This window comes from Polypterus senegalus, chromosome 2 (assembly GCF_016835505.1).
Source record: "Polypterus senegalus isolate Bchr_013 chromosome 2, ASM1683550v1, whole genome shotgun sequence".
Taxonomy (NCBI): Eukaryota; Metazoa; Chordata; class Cladistia; order Polypteriformes; family Polypteridae; genus Polypterus; species Polypterus senegalus.
In genome coordinates this window covers 10,618,436-10,635,060 of record NC_053155.1, presented here as the reverse complement: position 1 = coordinate 10,635,060, position 16,625 = coordinate 10,618,436, and the positions used below count along the sequence as shown (strand labels likewise).

The following is a 16,625-nucleotide window of genomic DNA, read 5'->3' as shown; positions in this document are numbered from 1 at the left end:
AGAGCGGACGGGTGTATATGGAACCAGCAACTCGGCCAGATAGGATGGGGGCAACACCATTTAAAATTGACTTTTAAACCAAAAGTAAAATTTTAAAATGAATCCTAAATTCAACTGGGAGCCAATGAAGCGAGGCCAGAAATGGAGTAATGGACACAACTTTCTGAGACCCAGTAAGAAAACAAGCAGCAACATTATTCTGAATCATCTGTAGCTGAGAAAGATGAAATTTACTGATTCCAGAATAAAGTGAACTACAAATAATCGAGGCGCGACAGAATAAAAGCATGGCATACCTTCTTCAAATCACAGTGCCCCAAAACGGTTTGACTCTAGCAAGCAGTCTAAGCAGAAAAAAGCAGCTCTTAACAATGGACGAAATCGGTTTATTTAAAATAAAGATCGGAATCAAGGATAACCAAGATTTTTGACGTGGGGTTTGTAAAACCAAGCTAATGAGCCAATCTGATCCCCGACAGCCCCATCAGAAGCCATTGGTCCAAATACAATAACCTCAGTCTTACTCCGAGATTCAAAAAATTTACGGCCATCCAATGTTTGACCTCATCATAACATTAATTTAGTGACTTTAAGGACTCCTTAGTCTAAGGTAAATAAATCAGGGTATTGTCAGCGTAAAAATGAAATACCATATTTGCAAAATATGGACCCAAGGGGTAGTAAATACAAAGTAAATAACATGCCTGTAGGATAGCACCCATCATTTCAATTTATACCCATCCATTTATCTAGATACACTGTTATAGTTGCATGAGAGGGGAAAACCCACCTCTTCAAGGGTTGAGCACATACGGGTAAAGGGGAAGGAATTTAAAGTAACACTTTAGCTCTGCAGCAGAGATAACCTCCACCATCATGTCAGGTCAAGTTGGGGAGCCTACACTGGTATGACATGTTGTCGCACCTACCACATGACACAACAGCTCGGGATTTTGGTAGACAACCCCCCCAGGCAGGCATGTGGTCCATAGATTGGACCAAAACCATCAGGCCTGTCAAACTTTAAGATGGGCAGTTTAGATCTTTTGTGAGAGCAGAGGCCTCTTCCTCCCAAAGCAAAGGAGGTCTGCAGTTCTCTAAATCAGGGGTTCGCAAACGTTTTCAGACGAGGGACCCCTTAGAATGCATAGAACCCTTGAAAGTAAAATGTCTTTTTAGATTGTTTAGATTAGGGCAGCACAACAACACATTTTTGCATAAACCTTTAATGATTCTGTGCCTGGTAAATTAGTCAGATGGACATGCTTGTCTCTGGCTGCAAAGTTTCTCAATTCTGGAAGTCATTAAATCAGGGGATCCCAACATGTCGCGCGCAACCCCTTTCCAAGTAGCTCGCCAAAGGGTTAATGAATCATACATAAATTTGAAAACTTGATTAGTCAAATTAGGGGTGGGCGATCTTTCCAAAAAAAATCATATCACGATCCTTTTACCTAAGTAACACTAAATATCAAACAAAGTTGAATTCAATTGTTCTCTCCTTTGCTAGCTAAGCAGAGTTAAGGAACACACCCCGAAGCTGGTGAGTGAGTGAGGAAGCAAGGCCCCTCCCGTCGGCCAGACGCATGTTTCTTGAATTCATCCATCCATCCTCTTCCGCTTATCCGAGGTCGGGTCGCGGGGGCAGCAGCTTAAGCAGAGAGGCCCAGACTTCCCTCTCCCCGGCCACTTCTTCCAGCTCTTCCGGGAGAATCCCAAGGCGTTCTCAGGCCAGCCGGGAGACATAGTCCCTCCAGCGTGTCCTGGGTCTTCCCCGGGGCCTCCTCCCAGTTGGACGTGCCCAGAACACCTCACCAGGGAGGCGTCCAGGAGGCATCCTGATCAGATGCCCGAGCCACCTCATCTGACTCCTCTCGATGCGGAGGAGCAGCGGCTCTACTCTGAGCCCCTCCCGGATGACTGAGCTTCTCACCCTATCTTTAAGGGAAAGCCCAGACACCCTGCGGAGGAAACTCATTTTGCGATCTCGTTCTTTCGGTCTCTACCCATAGCTCATGGCCATAGGTGAGGGTAGGAGCGTAGATCGACTGGTAAATTGAGAGCTTTGCCTTACGGCTCAGCTCCTTTTTCACCACGACAGACCGATGCAGAACCTGCATCACTGCGGATGCCGCACCGATCCGCCTGTCGATCTCACGCTCCATTCTTCCCTCACTCGTGAACAAGACCCAGAGATACTTGAACTCCTCCACTTGGGGCAGGATCTCTCCCCCAACCCTGAGAGGGTACTCCACCGTTTTCCGGCTAAGGACCATGCTCTCGGATTTGGAGGTGCTGATTCTCATCCCAGCCGCTTCACACTCAGCTGCGAACCGATCCAGAGAGCTGAAGATCACGGCCTGATGAAGCAAACAGGACAACATCATCTGCAAAAGCAGTGACCCAATCCTGAGTCCACCAAACCGGACCCCTTCCACACCCTGGCTGCGCCTAGAAATTCTGTCCATAAAAGTTATGAACAGAATCGGTGACAAAGGGCACTTCTCCTCCTTGAACCGTCACCTTATCGTGGTGGAGGGGTTTGCGTGTCCCAATGATCCTAGGAACTATGTTGTCCGGGGCTTTATGCCCCTGGTAGGGTCACCCAAGGCAAACTGGTCCTAGGTGAGGGATGAGACAAACAGCGGTTCAATAAACCTCTGATGAAGAATAAAAACCTTGGACGATGTTTTCCCTTGCCCGGACGCGGGTCACCGGGGCTCCCCCTCTGGAGCCAGGCCTGGAGGTGGGGCTCGATGGCGAGCGCCTGGTGGCCGGGCCTGCACCCATGGGGCTTGGCCAGGCACAGCCCGAAGAGGTAACGTGGGTCCTCCTCCCCATGGGCTCACCACCTATGGGAGGGGCCAAGGAGGTTGGGTGCAGTGTGAGTTGGGTGGTGGCCGAAGGCGGGGACCTTGGCGGTCTGATCCTCGGCTACAGAAACTGGCTCTTGGGACGTAGAATGTTTCTTATATTCGTGCAAATAAATCAGTACCGCAAGCGAATCTAAATCTGTTAAGTAGCTCTCTCGTTCGCTAGCTATGCGGGGGTAAAGTACACGTCCCAAAGGCTGCAGCGTGATTGAAGAAGGCCCCGCCTCACTCCTGTCTGCCCGCTGCGTCTGTCGGATTTGTGCAAATAAATTGGTAACGCAAGCGAACTATAATACATAGCGCAATGAGAGAAGTTGCAAAATCAACCAGAATGTCTGTTAAGTAGTTCTCTCGTGAAAAGCGAGACAGACATTGGATTATATATATATATATATATATATATATATATATATATATATATATATATATACACACACACATACACACACACACATATATATATTTACACATACACATACATATACAGTCATATGAAAAGGTTTGGGAACCCATCTTAATTCTTTGGATTTTTGTTTCTCATTGGCTAAGCTTTCAGAGTAGCGACTTCCTTTTAATACACGACTTGCCTTATGGACACAGTAGGATTTCAGCAGTGGCATTAAGTTTATTGGATTAACAGAAAATATGCAATATGCATCATGACAAAATTAGACAGGTGCATAAATGTGGGCACCCCAAAAGAGATATGACATCAATACTTAGTTGAGCCTACTTTTGCTCCTTTGAGCCTCCAGACGCTGTCCTCCTATAGCCTTTCATGAGTTCCAGTTCAATTCAATTTGATGGCTGCCAAGCATGGATAGCCTGGTTCAAATCATCCCATAGATTTTCGATGATATTCAAGTCAGGGGACTGTGACGGCCATTCTAGAACATTGTACTTCACTCTCTGCATGAATGCCTTTGTAGATTTCCAACTGTGTTTTGGGTCATTGTCTTGTTAGAATATCCAACACCTGCGTAACTTCAACTTTGTGACTGATGCTTGCACATTATCCCAAAGAATTTGTTGATAGTGGGTTGAATTCATCCGACCCTCAACTTTAACAAAGGCCCCAGTCCCTGAACTAGCCACACAGCATGATGGAACCTCCACCACATTTGACAGGAGGTAGCAGGTGTTTTTCTTGTAATGTGGTGTTCTTCTTCAGCCATGCAAAGTGTTTTTTGTTCTGACCAAATAATTTCATTTTTGTCTCATCAGTCCAAAGCACTTTGTTCCCAAATGAATCTGGCTTGTCTAAATGAGCATTGGCAGACAACAAGCGACTCTGTGGTGTGAGTGCAGAAAGGGCTTCTTTCTCATCACCCTGCCATACTGATGCTCTGAATTGTAGAACGATGTACAGATACACCATCTGCAGCGAGATGTTCTTGCAGGTCTTTGGAGGTGATCTGTGGGTTGTCTGTACCCATTCTCACAATCCTGCTCATATGCCACTCCTGTATTTTTCTTGGCCTGCCAGACCTGCTGGGTTGGTTTAACAGCAACTGTGCCTGTGGCCTTCCATTTCCTGATTCCTTTCCTTACAGTTGAAACTGACAGTTTGAACCTCTGAGATCGCTTTTTGTAGCCTTCCCCTAAACCATGAGACTCAACAATCTTTGTTTTCAGATCTTTTGAGAGTTGCTTTGAGGATCCCATGCTGTCTGTCACTCTTTAGAGGAGAGTCAAAGGGAAGGACAACTTGCAATTGACCACCTTAAATACCTTTTATCACTCATGATTGGACACTCCTGTCTATGAAGGCTTAACAAGCTAATCCAACCAATTTGGTGTTGCCAGTAATCAGCATTGAGCAGTGACAGGCATTCAAATCCGCAACATGACAAGACCACCCACATTTGTGCACAGCCAATTTTTTACATTTGATTTAATTTCTTATAATTAAATACTGCATCTCTAAAAATCTTTGTTCGGAAAACACTCCAGTACTCAAAAGTTCCTAGGAAATGAAAGACATACCACTGTTGTCTTTTTTGATGAAAGGAGAGTAAATTATTATGCAGGCTGAGAGGGGTTCCCAAGTTTTTTCATATGACTGTATATGTTAATTTCATGCACCAAGTTAAAAGCTTATTTTCTAATTTAATCTGTTCACCCACAGTACTGTATGTTGTTCAATTTGCAGTTCAGAAATTAGAAATTTTAATTCTTCATCTTCATATGTGATGCTACTTTGGTATGGGGTGCAAAAATAAATTTGGGAGCTACTGATTTACATTCCCCATCACAAAATCTAGTAAGTAAATTTTACAAGTGTTTTAACTCTAAGCTGATCCCTAGAGTTTTGATACAACATTATATTCTAGAAGACTTGCTGAGTGTTAAGTTTCTGTATCAAATGTATTCCTGAGGAAAATCAACATTGACCAGTTAGAAAAAAAATGGATGGCATTTTGTCACATTCGTCCACAATGATTCTCAGCTGGGTTGTCTTCTCCAAGGAATCCATACACCTTCCCTGTATTCACACATTTTTTCATTGGAGCTCTGGCTCGTTCATGTTGATTAATGAGATTCTGATCAATTTATAATCAGTACACAAAATAATGAGGGAAGACTCCTTCCGTACATCTGTTAAGATCTGATCCGACTGCCCAAAGCCCTGAGATAAATCATAATAGGCATGAAAACTAATGCACTGAAATGGCAGTCTTTTCTCAGAGGGCATTTGTAATCTTTAACTAGGCAGGCCAGAAAAGACTCCCCACTGCAGCAGTTCACTATTAAAAGCATCCCTGAGGAAAAATATCCCACCACTGAAACGGCCACGACTGCGATGTAAAATACTGCATAAAAGTCAATGAAGTTTCCTATTTTTTTTAGCACACCACAGATGCTCAAGATAATGATCTGAAGTTTAAGTGATTGCTAAATTCAAAGCAGTGTGTAAGAAGCAGAAAATGCAGCGAAATATATATAATATATAAAAAAAAAAAAAAACTACAAAGACACTTACGCTGATCAATGGTGACTGTCGCTATCTGTCCGGTTTGATCCTGACTTGCTAGGACATCTGTGGGAGGAGGGGAAAAAGTAGAAACATGTATAATATATTACTTCATAAATCAAGGAACACAGTGCTGTACAACATTCTTCAATAGACAGATGTGAAAGGCGCTATATAACAGACAAACAGATAGAAGTGAAAGGCACTATATGATAGATAGACACACAGACAATCTTTATTTGTCCCCAGGGGGAACTTTTGCTTTGCACAGAAGCTCTTTAGATCAATACTTGGATAAATAAACACACACAACACACACTATAATATAGTGTATAGTGATGGGAAGTTCGGATCATTTTACCGACTCAGACCTTTGAGTCTCGTTCAGCAAAATGAAAGAATCTTTTTTCGAGTCATTTAGTTCATTTTAGCAAAATATGATTAAAATGTTACCTGTTACCCCCCTAACACATCTACTGCTTACACAAATGTTGACAAAAGAACGAACGACTCGAAAGACTCGAGGAACGAACTAATCAATTCTCTTTCCGGCTCAGACTGCATAGGTTAAGCTTATGGGGCTGTCACGTGATGAACGAACGACTCGAACCCGAATTCTCGAGAGATGAACTAATCAATTCGGTTTCCGGCTCAGACTGAGTTGGTTAAGCTTATGGGGCGGTCACGTGATGAATGAACGACTCGAAAAAGCCGAAGACTCGAAACAGGTGAATCGATAATTCCAATACAGAAACTATAGGAAGTTGTACAAATGCGCATGCGCGACTGAACGAATCACTTCCACGAGACGACTCGTTCTTCCCGAGTCACACTAAGAATTCGTTCGTTCAAGAACGACCCATCATTACACTATATACACACACACAAAGGAACTATATGAGAAGTGGCTCCTTTTCCTTTGTGTTCCTTTAATGTGGCAAATGATATCCTTCATGTCTTCTACAACTCTTTGATGGCCAGTGTGGTGTGCTGGGCTGGCAACTCAAGTGAGGACCACTGAATCAACAAGCTAATTAAAAGGCCAGGCTCTGTTAAAGGACACACTCTGGACCCCCTGGAGGTCATAGCAAAGGAGAGAATTAAGGAAAAACCGAGTGCCATTATGAACAATGCTACACATCATCTCTGTGACAAATCAACACTGAGGACTTTCAGACAACAAATCATCAAGAAACTTGACTGGGGGGCTCCTTTATACCAACAGTAATATGCTTACATAGTGCCTTACTCTGACCATGACAGCCAAGTCAGTTTTCTTTTCTTTTAGGTTGTGCGTTTCAGACCATAATGTGTGTGCATATACTGTATACGTATCTATTTATGCATGTATGTAATTATAAAGGGCTTCTGTAAAAAGCCAAATCTCCCCAGCCCGGAGAGCAAATAAAGTCCTATCTTTCTATTTAAACTGTGAACAGCCCAAGAATGACAAATATATTTAATACATTTACTTGGCCTGAGACGACTCATTTATTCCACAAAACAATTCATATTGTGATTCAGGTTTCATGATAGGACATTCCCACAATGTGAAATGTTCAAAGTACTGTATGTTTGGTGTTACTTATTATGAGACATTCATATTCAGATATATTCAAATCAGTACACCGACACACAACATAAGGCTTTGCAATCTTTTTCACCAGAATAACGTTAAACATTATCATAAATGGTTTGCACTACAGTAACACGAGACATATTGCATTAGTACATAAAAGTAAGAATTTCCCTGTACTCTGCACACCTGGCAAGAAGGACCATAAAAACATATAACATTATTGCAGTGCACGGCCATTGAAATTTAAATGCATTTTTTTTGCTTTCTGAGTTAACCTCAAACTTTGCTTCAACAATGGCAGTAATTTTAATTTCCCCCTAAACATCCTACTGACCCATTAGCTTAGGGTCCTAACTCAATCTATGAAGAATGAGACTATTGATACTCTGCATGAAGCGGAGACCTCTCTGTCGTGTTGATATCTCCTGTAGGTGAAACACACACTAGGCACAGACCTAATGGAGACTAGAAACCATAGCATTGGGAAACTGGCTGCACTCTCTCTCCACAATGCTGAAGGACTGCAGTTCAGAGCAAGACAAGATCCAGTACTGTAGAATTCCTCCAGGTTGTAAAATTTACCCCAATTTCTGAATTGCTATCAGTGGTAGGTGTCGATGACTTGAGCACTCATTTTCACATCGGCGACTCGAGAACTGGTCCAATACAATAAGCCTGTGGGTTGTCACAATCAGTTTGAAAATAAGCCTGTGGTCTAGTATTGGATCAATACATAAATTCTGACTTGGGTACTGATACCAGCTTTCAGAACTGGAATGGTTCAGACTCAAATAACAATAACTCAAAGGCCCACCCCAATTCTCTCCCCCCCGCCGATCTATGCATTTAGATTTCTTCTTTCTAGCCCCATAAAGTTGCGATCATGTTAAAGCAGTGGGAGTTGTTTTCCCCATTAAGTCTCGAAAAAGTCTAAGTCTGGGGTTTCTTTTTCCAAATTCTAAAAATGGAGGATTTTCCACATTTACACTATCAAGTTTTGATGTGGACGGCACGGTGGCGCAGTGGGTAGTGCTGCTTCCTCACAGTTAGGTGACCCGGGTTTGCTTCCCGGGTCCTCTCTGCGTGGAGTTTGCATGTTCTCCCCACGTCTGCGTGGGTTTCCTCCCACAGTCCAAAGACATGCAGGTTAGGTGCACTGGCGATCCTAAATTGTCCCTGGTGTGTTGTGTGTGTGTGTGCCCTGCGGTGGGTTGGCGCCCTGCCTGGGGTGGGTTTCCTGCCTTGTGCCCTGTGTTGGCTGGGATTGGCTCCAGCAGACCCCCTGTAATTAGGATGTAGCAGGTTGGATAATGGATGGATGGATGAAAGTTTTGATGTGAGGAAAGTGGATGGTTGCCATTTAGAAATGCTCTTGACGATGCCACGAAGTGTATAAAAACCTCCTTACACAAATGAGAAAGCAGAGCCAGCAACTGCCCACCACGATGTTCCTTACCCGCAAAACACCGCCTAGTACGCCTTCAGTGGAAGAAGAAACTCCAGACGACAATGGCGATGCTACACAGTCCCCTGAAGAGGCTCCTTTAGAAGAGCTGTAATGCTCTCCTTTGTTAAAATTAAAATCAAAGTTATCGGACAAGTCGTCGTATCATTGTTGGCGAGTACCCATAACTAATTTTCTACATACTTAGTACATGTGCGTACGTTTAGTGTAACTGTATACACATTTTACTGCATATCATTTTTTTCATTGTACGTTTTTATTGCTGGTGGCCTGTCTATCGTAATGGCTGTAACGTGTGATATCGGAGACGCTCGATATCTTTAAAATAACATTTAGGTTTTACTGTACATAAACTATGTTTACATACATAATTTCAACGCATCTTACCTAATATCTAAGAGAATATAAAGGGTTTATGCTGTATAACTGTGCGAGAAATGTTTATAAGAGTGTGGGAGAGTTTATAAGGGCTTACAATATATAAAAAAAACCATATAAACATATGGTTTTTACTTCGCGGGTTCTGGAATGCAACCCCTGTGATCAGGGAGGGATCTCTGTACTTACTTACACACAACGATGAACCAAGAAAGACTGAACAGAACTGCAATCTTACAATTACATTCCAAATTCAACATTCCAGCTACACATTTCTTTCACTATTTTCAAATCAGGAACTTTGTTCAACAGAACCTTCCAGATTTTCCTCATCTTGCACCCTCATCCATGCTGGAAAAAATATTGCTCAATCTCAAGGAATTAGACTCCATCTCGACAGTATATAAAATAATTTTACAATCCCTTCCTTTCAAAGATCCACGAGGACACTGGGAAAAAGATCTTTCAATTAATATATCAAAAAAGGAGCAGAAAGTAGCAATGCAGAGAATTCACTTGAGCTCCATATGCGCAAAGCATACAATTATACAACTCAAAATTATACATCGAGCACATCTGTCTCAACTAAAACTCTCCAAAATGTTTCCAGGGCATGATCCAACCTGCGAACGTTGCAACCAAGTCCCAGCCTCACTGGGTCACATGTTCTGGGCCTGCACCAAATTAACATTATTCTGGACAAAAATGTTTAATTACCTCTCAGACAGCCTTGGACTCACAATCCCTCCTAACCCATTAACAGCTGTGTTTGAGGTTCTTCCAGAGGGGCTTACAGTGGAGAAGGACAAACAAATTGTGATTGCATTCACTACACTGTTGGCACGCAGACTTATTCTGATAAACTGGAAGAACCCAAACTCTCCTCTTTTAAGTCAGAGGGAAACCGATGTGTTATATTATTTGAAATTGAAAAAAATCAAATACTCAGAGGATCCGTACAGACTTTTTTCAAAACATGGCAGGATCTAATCAGTAATATTTTAAAATAAGTTCATAAAGCACAGAGAATTTATTAATTTAGGTATGTTTACAAGCCTTAAATTTAACGCCGTTTTGCTCTCTCTCTCGGGGTGGAGATCGATCTGTTCTTAACTTAATTCTTCTTTTTGTAAAAACTTGATTGCTTTGTGTGGATTGTAATAAAATTAATAAAAAATATTGAACTGCAATCTTGCCCAAATGGGAGCATGGGTGTTAAGTGAATTTCAGGGAAGCCATTAATGACTTTAACAACGGTAAAAGCTCGGAGGTGAACTCTGCAAAAATTAGTTCAGTAAGGCAGGATGGCTTATTTACCAGATTGGCTCTGCAAGATTTTAAATTGGTGATTTTTTTGGATTTTGTTTGCAGAGTTACAAAACAGGAGCTGATTTTCCTGTATCTTCAAAACAGGACCACATACAAGTATTGATCTTCCGTCTGTATTTATTTATGGCGTCATACAAGCGAAATGAAAACATTCTTACCACGAGAAAAATAGTACTAGGATTATGTGATAAAATGATTATTCCCAGATCTCATTTGTTGTCACAAACATGGACCTGGAAACATGACAACATGTCTCCTCTGTTGGAGACAATTACTTCCTTATCTTATACTGTATATAAACGTCCATGTTGGACGAAATGTAATCAAAAATCCAAAAACTGCATCCAACTCAATGTGGCTGGCAATGGGGCTTCCACTAAGTCACTCTGTACCAGCCTACTGTAAATAACCACAGAAAATCTGTCAGAAAAATTAAGGGGCTGCTCAGAGACTCCAAGAACAGGAAGCAGGCCTTGTTATGTTCTACATAGGCAGATGCCATTGAGAGGGTGAGTGGCTTTAAACGTCTTGGAATTATTAGCTCATTTTGGTAAGTTGACGTTTCATTTACAAATCTTGGTCTTCAAAAAAAAAAAAAAAAAAAGCATCTCCTTTTTCCTCAGAAGGCATTACAGTGGATTTATAAACTATATCTTACAATATACACCGTGTGTTTGCCTATTTTCCTAAGAGCAAGCACAAGATACATCTACAGGAATATAATGAGACCTTGCGGATATACAGTAGGTTCTACAAGAAAATGGTTCCTAAGAAATACTCCGTTGTACCAAAACATCAGGTCTCCTATAAAACGCTTTCAAATTACAGATAGGCCTAGTGACTAAAGCCCCACTTGCACTACAAGACTTTAATAATTCTCAGTTGTACAGTTCATTTACTGCGGTGGACTGGCGCCCTGCCCGGGGTTTGTTTCCTGCCTTGTGCCCTTTATTGGCTGGGATTGGCTCCAGCAGACCCCCCCGTGACCCTGTAGTTAGGATATAGCGGGATGGATAATGAATGGATGGACAGTTCATTTACATAACCTTAGCACATCCGAGGCAGTTGCAGCACATTTCCACATGACAGTCGGTTGCGTATTTTGACATCTACAGCAACTCGGTCAGTCAGACTGGTCTTTGACTTTCCCCAACAAATATGTCTTAAGTCATAGAGATGGGCTTGTATGTATTCAAGAGCGGATTCCCAAGGATTCTCTCACAAGAAAGGACAATGCAGTTAAGTGTAATTGTCATCCCCTGTGATTCCTAGTTGCATGATTAGACATCTTCAGGGCAACAATATGCAAGTCACCGGAGGTATCGGCATTCAAAATGTACATACAGTGGGTATAAAAAAGAAACCCTCCTTTCAAAGCTATTCCCAATTTGTTTGTTTTAAAGCATTAAACGAAAACACACAAACCAATATTTCTACCCAGCCTTACTTACTCAATGCAACCTCTAACATGCAAGTGAAAGATATCACAGCTACAGTTCAGAAAAAACATTAAAAAAATCAAAAACAAGACCTACTGAGATTAATAAAGGATCACCCCCCAATGTCAATGTCATTTTGTTGAACCACCTTTTGCTTTAATGACAGCCTTGAGTCTGTTGGGATACTTCTTTATCAGCTTTGCACACCTAGATTGAGCCCACTCAATATTTGCGCCCCCCCCCACCACGTTCTTTAGAGAACTGTTCAAGTTTGGTCAAATTGGATGGTGAGCGTTGATGGTCTGCTATCTTCAGTTCTTTCCACAGATTTTCAATGGGATTTAGGTCTGGGCTCTGTCTGGTCACACCAGGACATTCACTTCTTTCTCCTTCAGCCACTGGGTGGTCCATTTTGCTGTGTGCTTCAGGTCATTGTCATGTTGAAAGGTGAACATTTCGCCCATCTTCAACTTTCTGGCAGAGGGTAGCAGGTTTTCCTCAAGAATTTGACAGTATTCTGCCCCATCCATTTTTCCTTCTACCCTAACGAGAGCCCCAGGCCCCCCCACAACAGGATGCTGCCCCCTCCATGCTTAACTGTAGGTATGGTGTGTTGTGGATGGTCAGCTGCATTGGTGAACCGTTTGATATCGAGGCCAAATAGTTTGATTTTTCCACTTGGTATCAAAATCTTCAAGGTGCATTCTGGCAAAGCTCAAACGAGCCTTCATGTGGCCTTTCTTGAGAAGTGGCTTTTTCCTTGTGACCCTCCCGAACAAGCCACAATTGTGGAGTGCTTGAGAAATTCTTGTTACATGCACACCATTAATGACCACTCTGTGCCCTCAAATCCTGTAACTCCTTCAAAGTGGCTACTGGCCTCTTGGTAGCCTCTCTTACCAGTGTCCTCCTTGCTCTTCTATCCAGTTTGGACGATCCAGGGAGGGTCCTAGTAGTACCAAACACTTGCCACTTGTTTATTATGGGATTGATAAAGCCTTTGAGATGGTTTTTGGTCTCCATCCCTCCATGTTTTTAATCATCCTTCTGAACTGTAGCTGTAATATCTTTCACTTGGATGTTATAGATTGTATTGAGCAAGTAAAGCTGGAAAAATTAGTAGTGTGTGTGTTTTCATTAAAGGTGGTAAAGCAAAAGAAATGGAAATATTTCAAAGGGGGAGGGATTTTTTTCTATACCATGTCATGCAGTAAACCAGATCATTCCAAAGGGTTCACATACTTTTTACTTTGACTGTATATTGCCAAAGGTAGTGGGACCCTCCTCCAAATCATTGGATTCAGGTGCTACAATCACGTCCATGGCCACAGGTAGATAACATCGAGCACCTCGGCATGGAGACGGCTTCTACAAACATTTGTGAAAGAATGGGTCGCTCCCAGTAGCTCAGTGAATTCAAGCCTGGTACCGTGATAGGATTTCACCTGCGCATTAAGTCCATTCGTGACATTTCCTCGCTACTAAATATTCCACGGTTAACTGTTAGCGATATTATAATAAAGTGGAAGCAACTGGGAACAACAACAACTACTCAGCCACCAAGTGGTAGGCCATGGCAAATCACAGAACGGGGACAGCACATTCTGAGGTGGACTGAAGTCGCCAACTTTCTGCAGAGCCAATAGCTACAGACAAAAAAAAAAAAAGCTCAAGAACAGTGAACAGTTGTGGAAACAGTTTGGGGTTGGCAACACGACTGCACACGCACCAGTGCACAAAGCAAGGATTAAAAAGAAATGGAGGAGCAAGTTTGGTGGGGCTGCACAGAGAGCCCTGACCTCAACCTGACAGAACACCTTTGGGATGAATCCGAGCAGAGACTGCGACAGCGAGCCAGGCCTTCTAGTCCAACATCAGTGTCTGACCTCACCATTGCTCTCCTGGTCACAAAGACCCATAAACACACTCCTACACCTTGTGGAAAGCCTTCCCTGAAGAGCTGAAGCTGTTAGAGCTGCATAGGGTGGGCCGACCTCATATTAAAGCCCATGGGATGTTATTAGAGTTCATGTGTGTGTATAAAGGTAGGCATCCCAATACTTTTGGAAATATGGTGTATGTGCAATAGAGATACAGAGAACATACAAAACCCACTAACTTCTTTTGCCGTTCACTCTGCTGTACCCAGCAGTCCTGGCCTACTCACATTTACGCAGAAGCTCCAGGTGACTCCATAGGATCTCGCCATGAGGAACACGCAGCAGAAACTCATCCTGGGTGAAGCTGCACAGTTCTCTACCCGGGATGTGAATCCGACCTACATCCACCTCCACCATGTTGAACTCTTTTATCACCCACACTGCCCAGTGAATCACCTGATCTGCTGTCCATTGCACTGGATCTGAGGAAAGAAACCAAACAGGTTACATTAGATATGGAACCTCAGTCCTGCAATTATAGCCCTAGAGCCTCATGCATAACGCCATGCATAGAATTCGCACTATAACATGACGTAAGCACAAAAGCCGAAATGTGCTTACGCACAGAAAAATCTAGATGCAGGAATCTGCGCGTACTCCAACTTCCACGTTCTTCTGCTCCATAAATCCCGGTCAGCGTGTAAAGTAACGCTCGTGCACGCGTTTGCTGCCCCGCCCCCAACTCCTCCCAGAATTACGCCTCTATGAATATTGAAATCAATATAAATCACCATTAAGCTCAGCCTTCTGTGAAAAGACAAATGGGGAAAAGCACGGGGGGAAAATATAAGAATTTCAGCGAATACCAAGTGGAGGCAAAGAAAAAACATACTATTTGTTGATTCTTGTATGTCTGTAGTACTAGGGTGTTGTACCGTGTTAGCCATTATGAATGTAGAGAAAAGCGAAACAAAATGACACCTTTTATTGGCTAACTAAAAAGATTACAATATGCAAGCTTTCGAGGCAACTCCGGTTGAAGAAGGGGCCTGAGTTGCCTCGAAAGCTTGCATATTGTAATCTTTTTAGTTAGCCAATAAAAGGGGTCATTTTGTTTGGCTTTTCTCTACGACGACGATGCTTCAAAACTTTTAAGGAACATTGAAATATCTTCATAGTATGTGTTTAATTATTCTATTCGTCTGTCCTTCCAGTGTCGTGCCAGACTCAACAAATATACAGCGCAAGGCAGGAACAATACGTGAACTAGCTAGCGCTGCGGCACCGTGTTCTCACATGTTTAATTATTAACAATACAGATTATTTAAATGAAGTAAAAGTTTTTATCTGTATAATATAATCAACATATTTTGCTGCATTTCATCTTACAAATGATACCGTCATCATATGTAAATATGCGCTTTATAAAGTGGCGCAGGTTGTGTAATATTATAACTGTAGTGCAAGTTTAAAGTGGGGTAATTGTACTTAGAAGTACAGACTGTTCTACAAGGAGCAATTGATTGAGTGCGTTTATAGTTCTTGGGATGAAACGGTTTCTGAACCGCGAGGTCCGTACAGGAAAGGCTTTGAAACGTTTTGCCGTGGCTGAGGCAGCGTGGGTTTGATGCTGTATACCGATAATTCTCTTTCGTATCAGCTGCTGCTGTGATTCACACTCAGATACAGTGATATAAATACTCCAAGTGGTGCAGTGAGAGTAATATGGAAAAAGATGATCTGCTGTGGCAACTCCTAACGGGAGGAGCTGAAAGAAGAAGGTGGTGCAGTGAGAGTAACAACGCTAAAGCAGTTACGGTATTTGGAACACTATGGCTATTCCCGGGGCCATTACATTGTTACAAGTTAATTACAATCAGATGCATTACACTAATCAACTATATGCGGTTAGTTTCAGCGTACTGTATTTATAAAGCCGCATCAGGAAAATAAAGAGTAACCACACAGGAACAGTAGCACTGCTTTGACGCTGGGTGCCGCCAGTCTGTAAAACCGAGCGGAGAACTTGCGTACGACAGGGTATGAGGTACCGTGGAAAAGTACATGGCTTTATGCCAAGTGTAGGTTTTACACATCGTGGAAAAGTTCTTACGCAACATTTCTGTGCGTACGCACCGTTTATGCATGCGGCCCCTGGAGTGCAGTCTAGAAAAAAAAACTTTAAAATACAGCAGTGTGTTGTCAAATTGCTATAACTCCTTGCTCCTTTTTAGTCATTTTAACTTAAATAAAAATTTCAGCGTTTGATCGACAAAAACATGTCTCCTCTCACTTATACTCAGTACTAACTACATTACTGGAAAACTCAAAACTGCCACATTTGCATCTCCCGCTTCTTATTACCGTACCGGTAACGGCGCAGTGCACAATAACGTGCAGTGAATACACTTGACTTATAGTTTTCACGCTCTTTCGCTGTACGTTTAGCGTTTGTTTGCTCAGAGGTTGATGCGCTTGCTGCTTTCTGAGCAACTCTTCTTTTCTCCACCCTAGCGGCCCGCTGCTTCTCATCGGCATCTTTTCGCATTTAAACTGATTAAGTCAGTGTTTGTGTTGCAATTACTTAGTACATTTTTCTTCATTTTTCACTTAAGCTGGCACTCAAGTCTTCAATCTGCCTCAGGAATGATTTTAAGATATGAAAAGGTAGGGGAAGTGACAGTGGAGGTGTGAGGGAATAAGAATGG

The 16,625-nt window shown here is 42.4% G+C and overlaps 1 protein-coding gene across 1 annotated transcript in view; it reads right to left on the bottom strand.

The window, feature by feature from the left end:
• gabpa (GA binding protein transcription factor subunit alpha) overlaps window positions 1-16,625 on the bottom strand; it is an 80,318-nt gene that overhangs the window by 10,018 nt on the left and 53,675 nt on the right. Inside the window, exons 6-7 of the mRNA XM_039743418.1 lie at window positions 14,205-14,399; window positions 5,857-5,913 (exon numbers count right to left, since the gene is read on the bottom strand). Of these exons, the coding sequence (XP_039599352.1) occupies window positions 5,857-5,913; window positions 14,205-14,399 (252 nt within the window). The remainder of the gene's footprint in view (window positions 1-5,856; window positions 5,914-14,204; window positions 14,400-16,625) is intronic.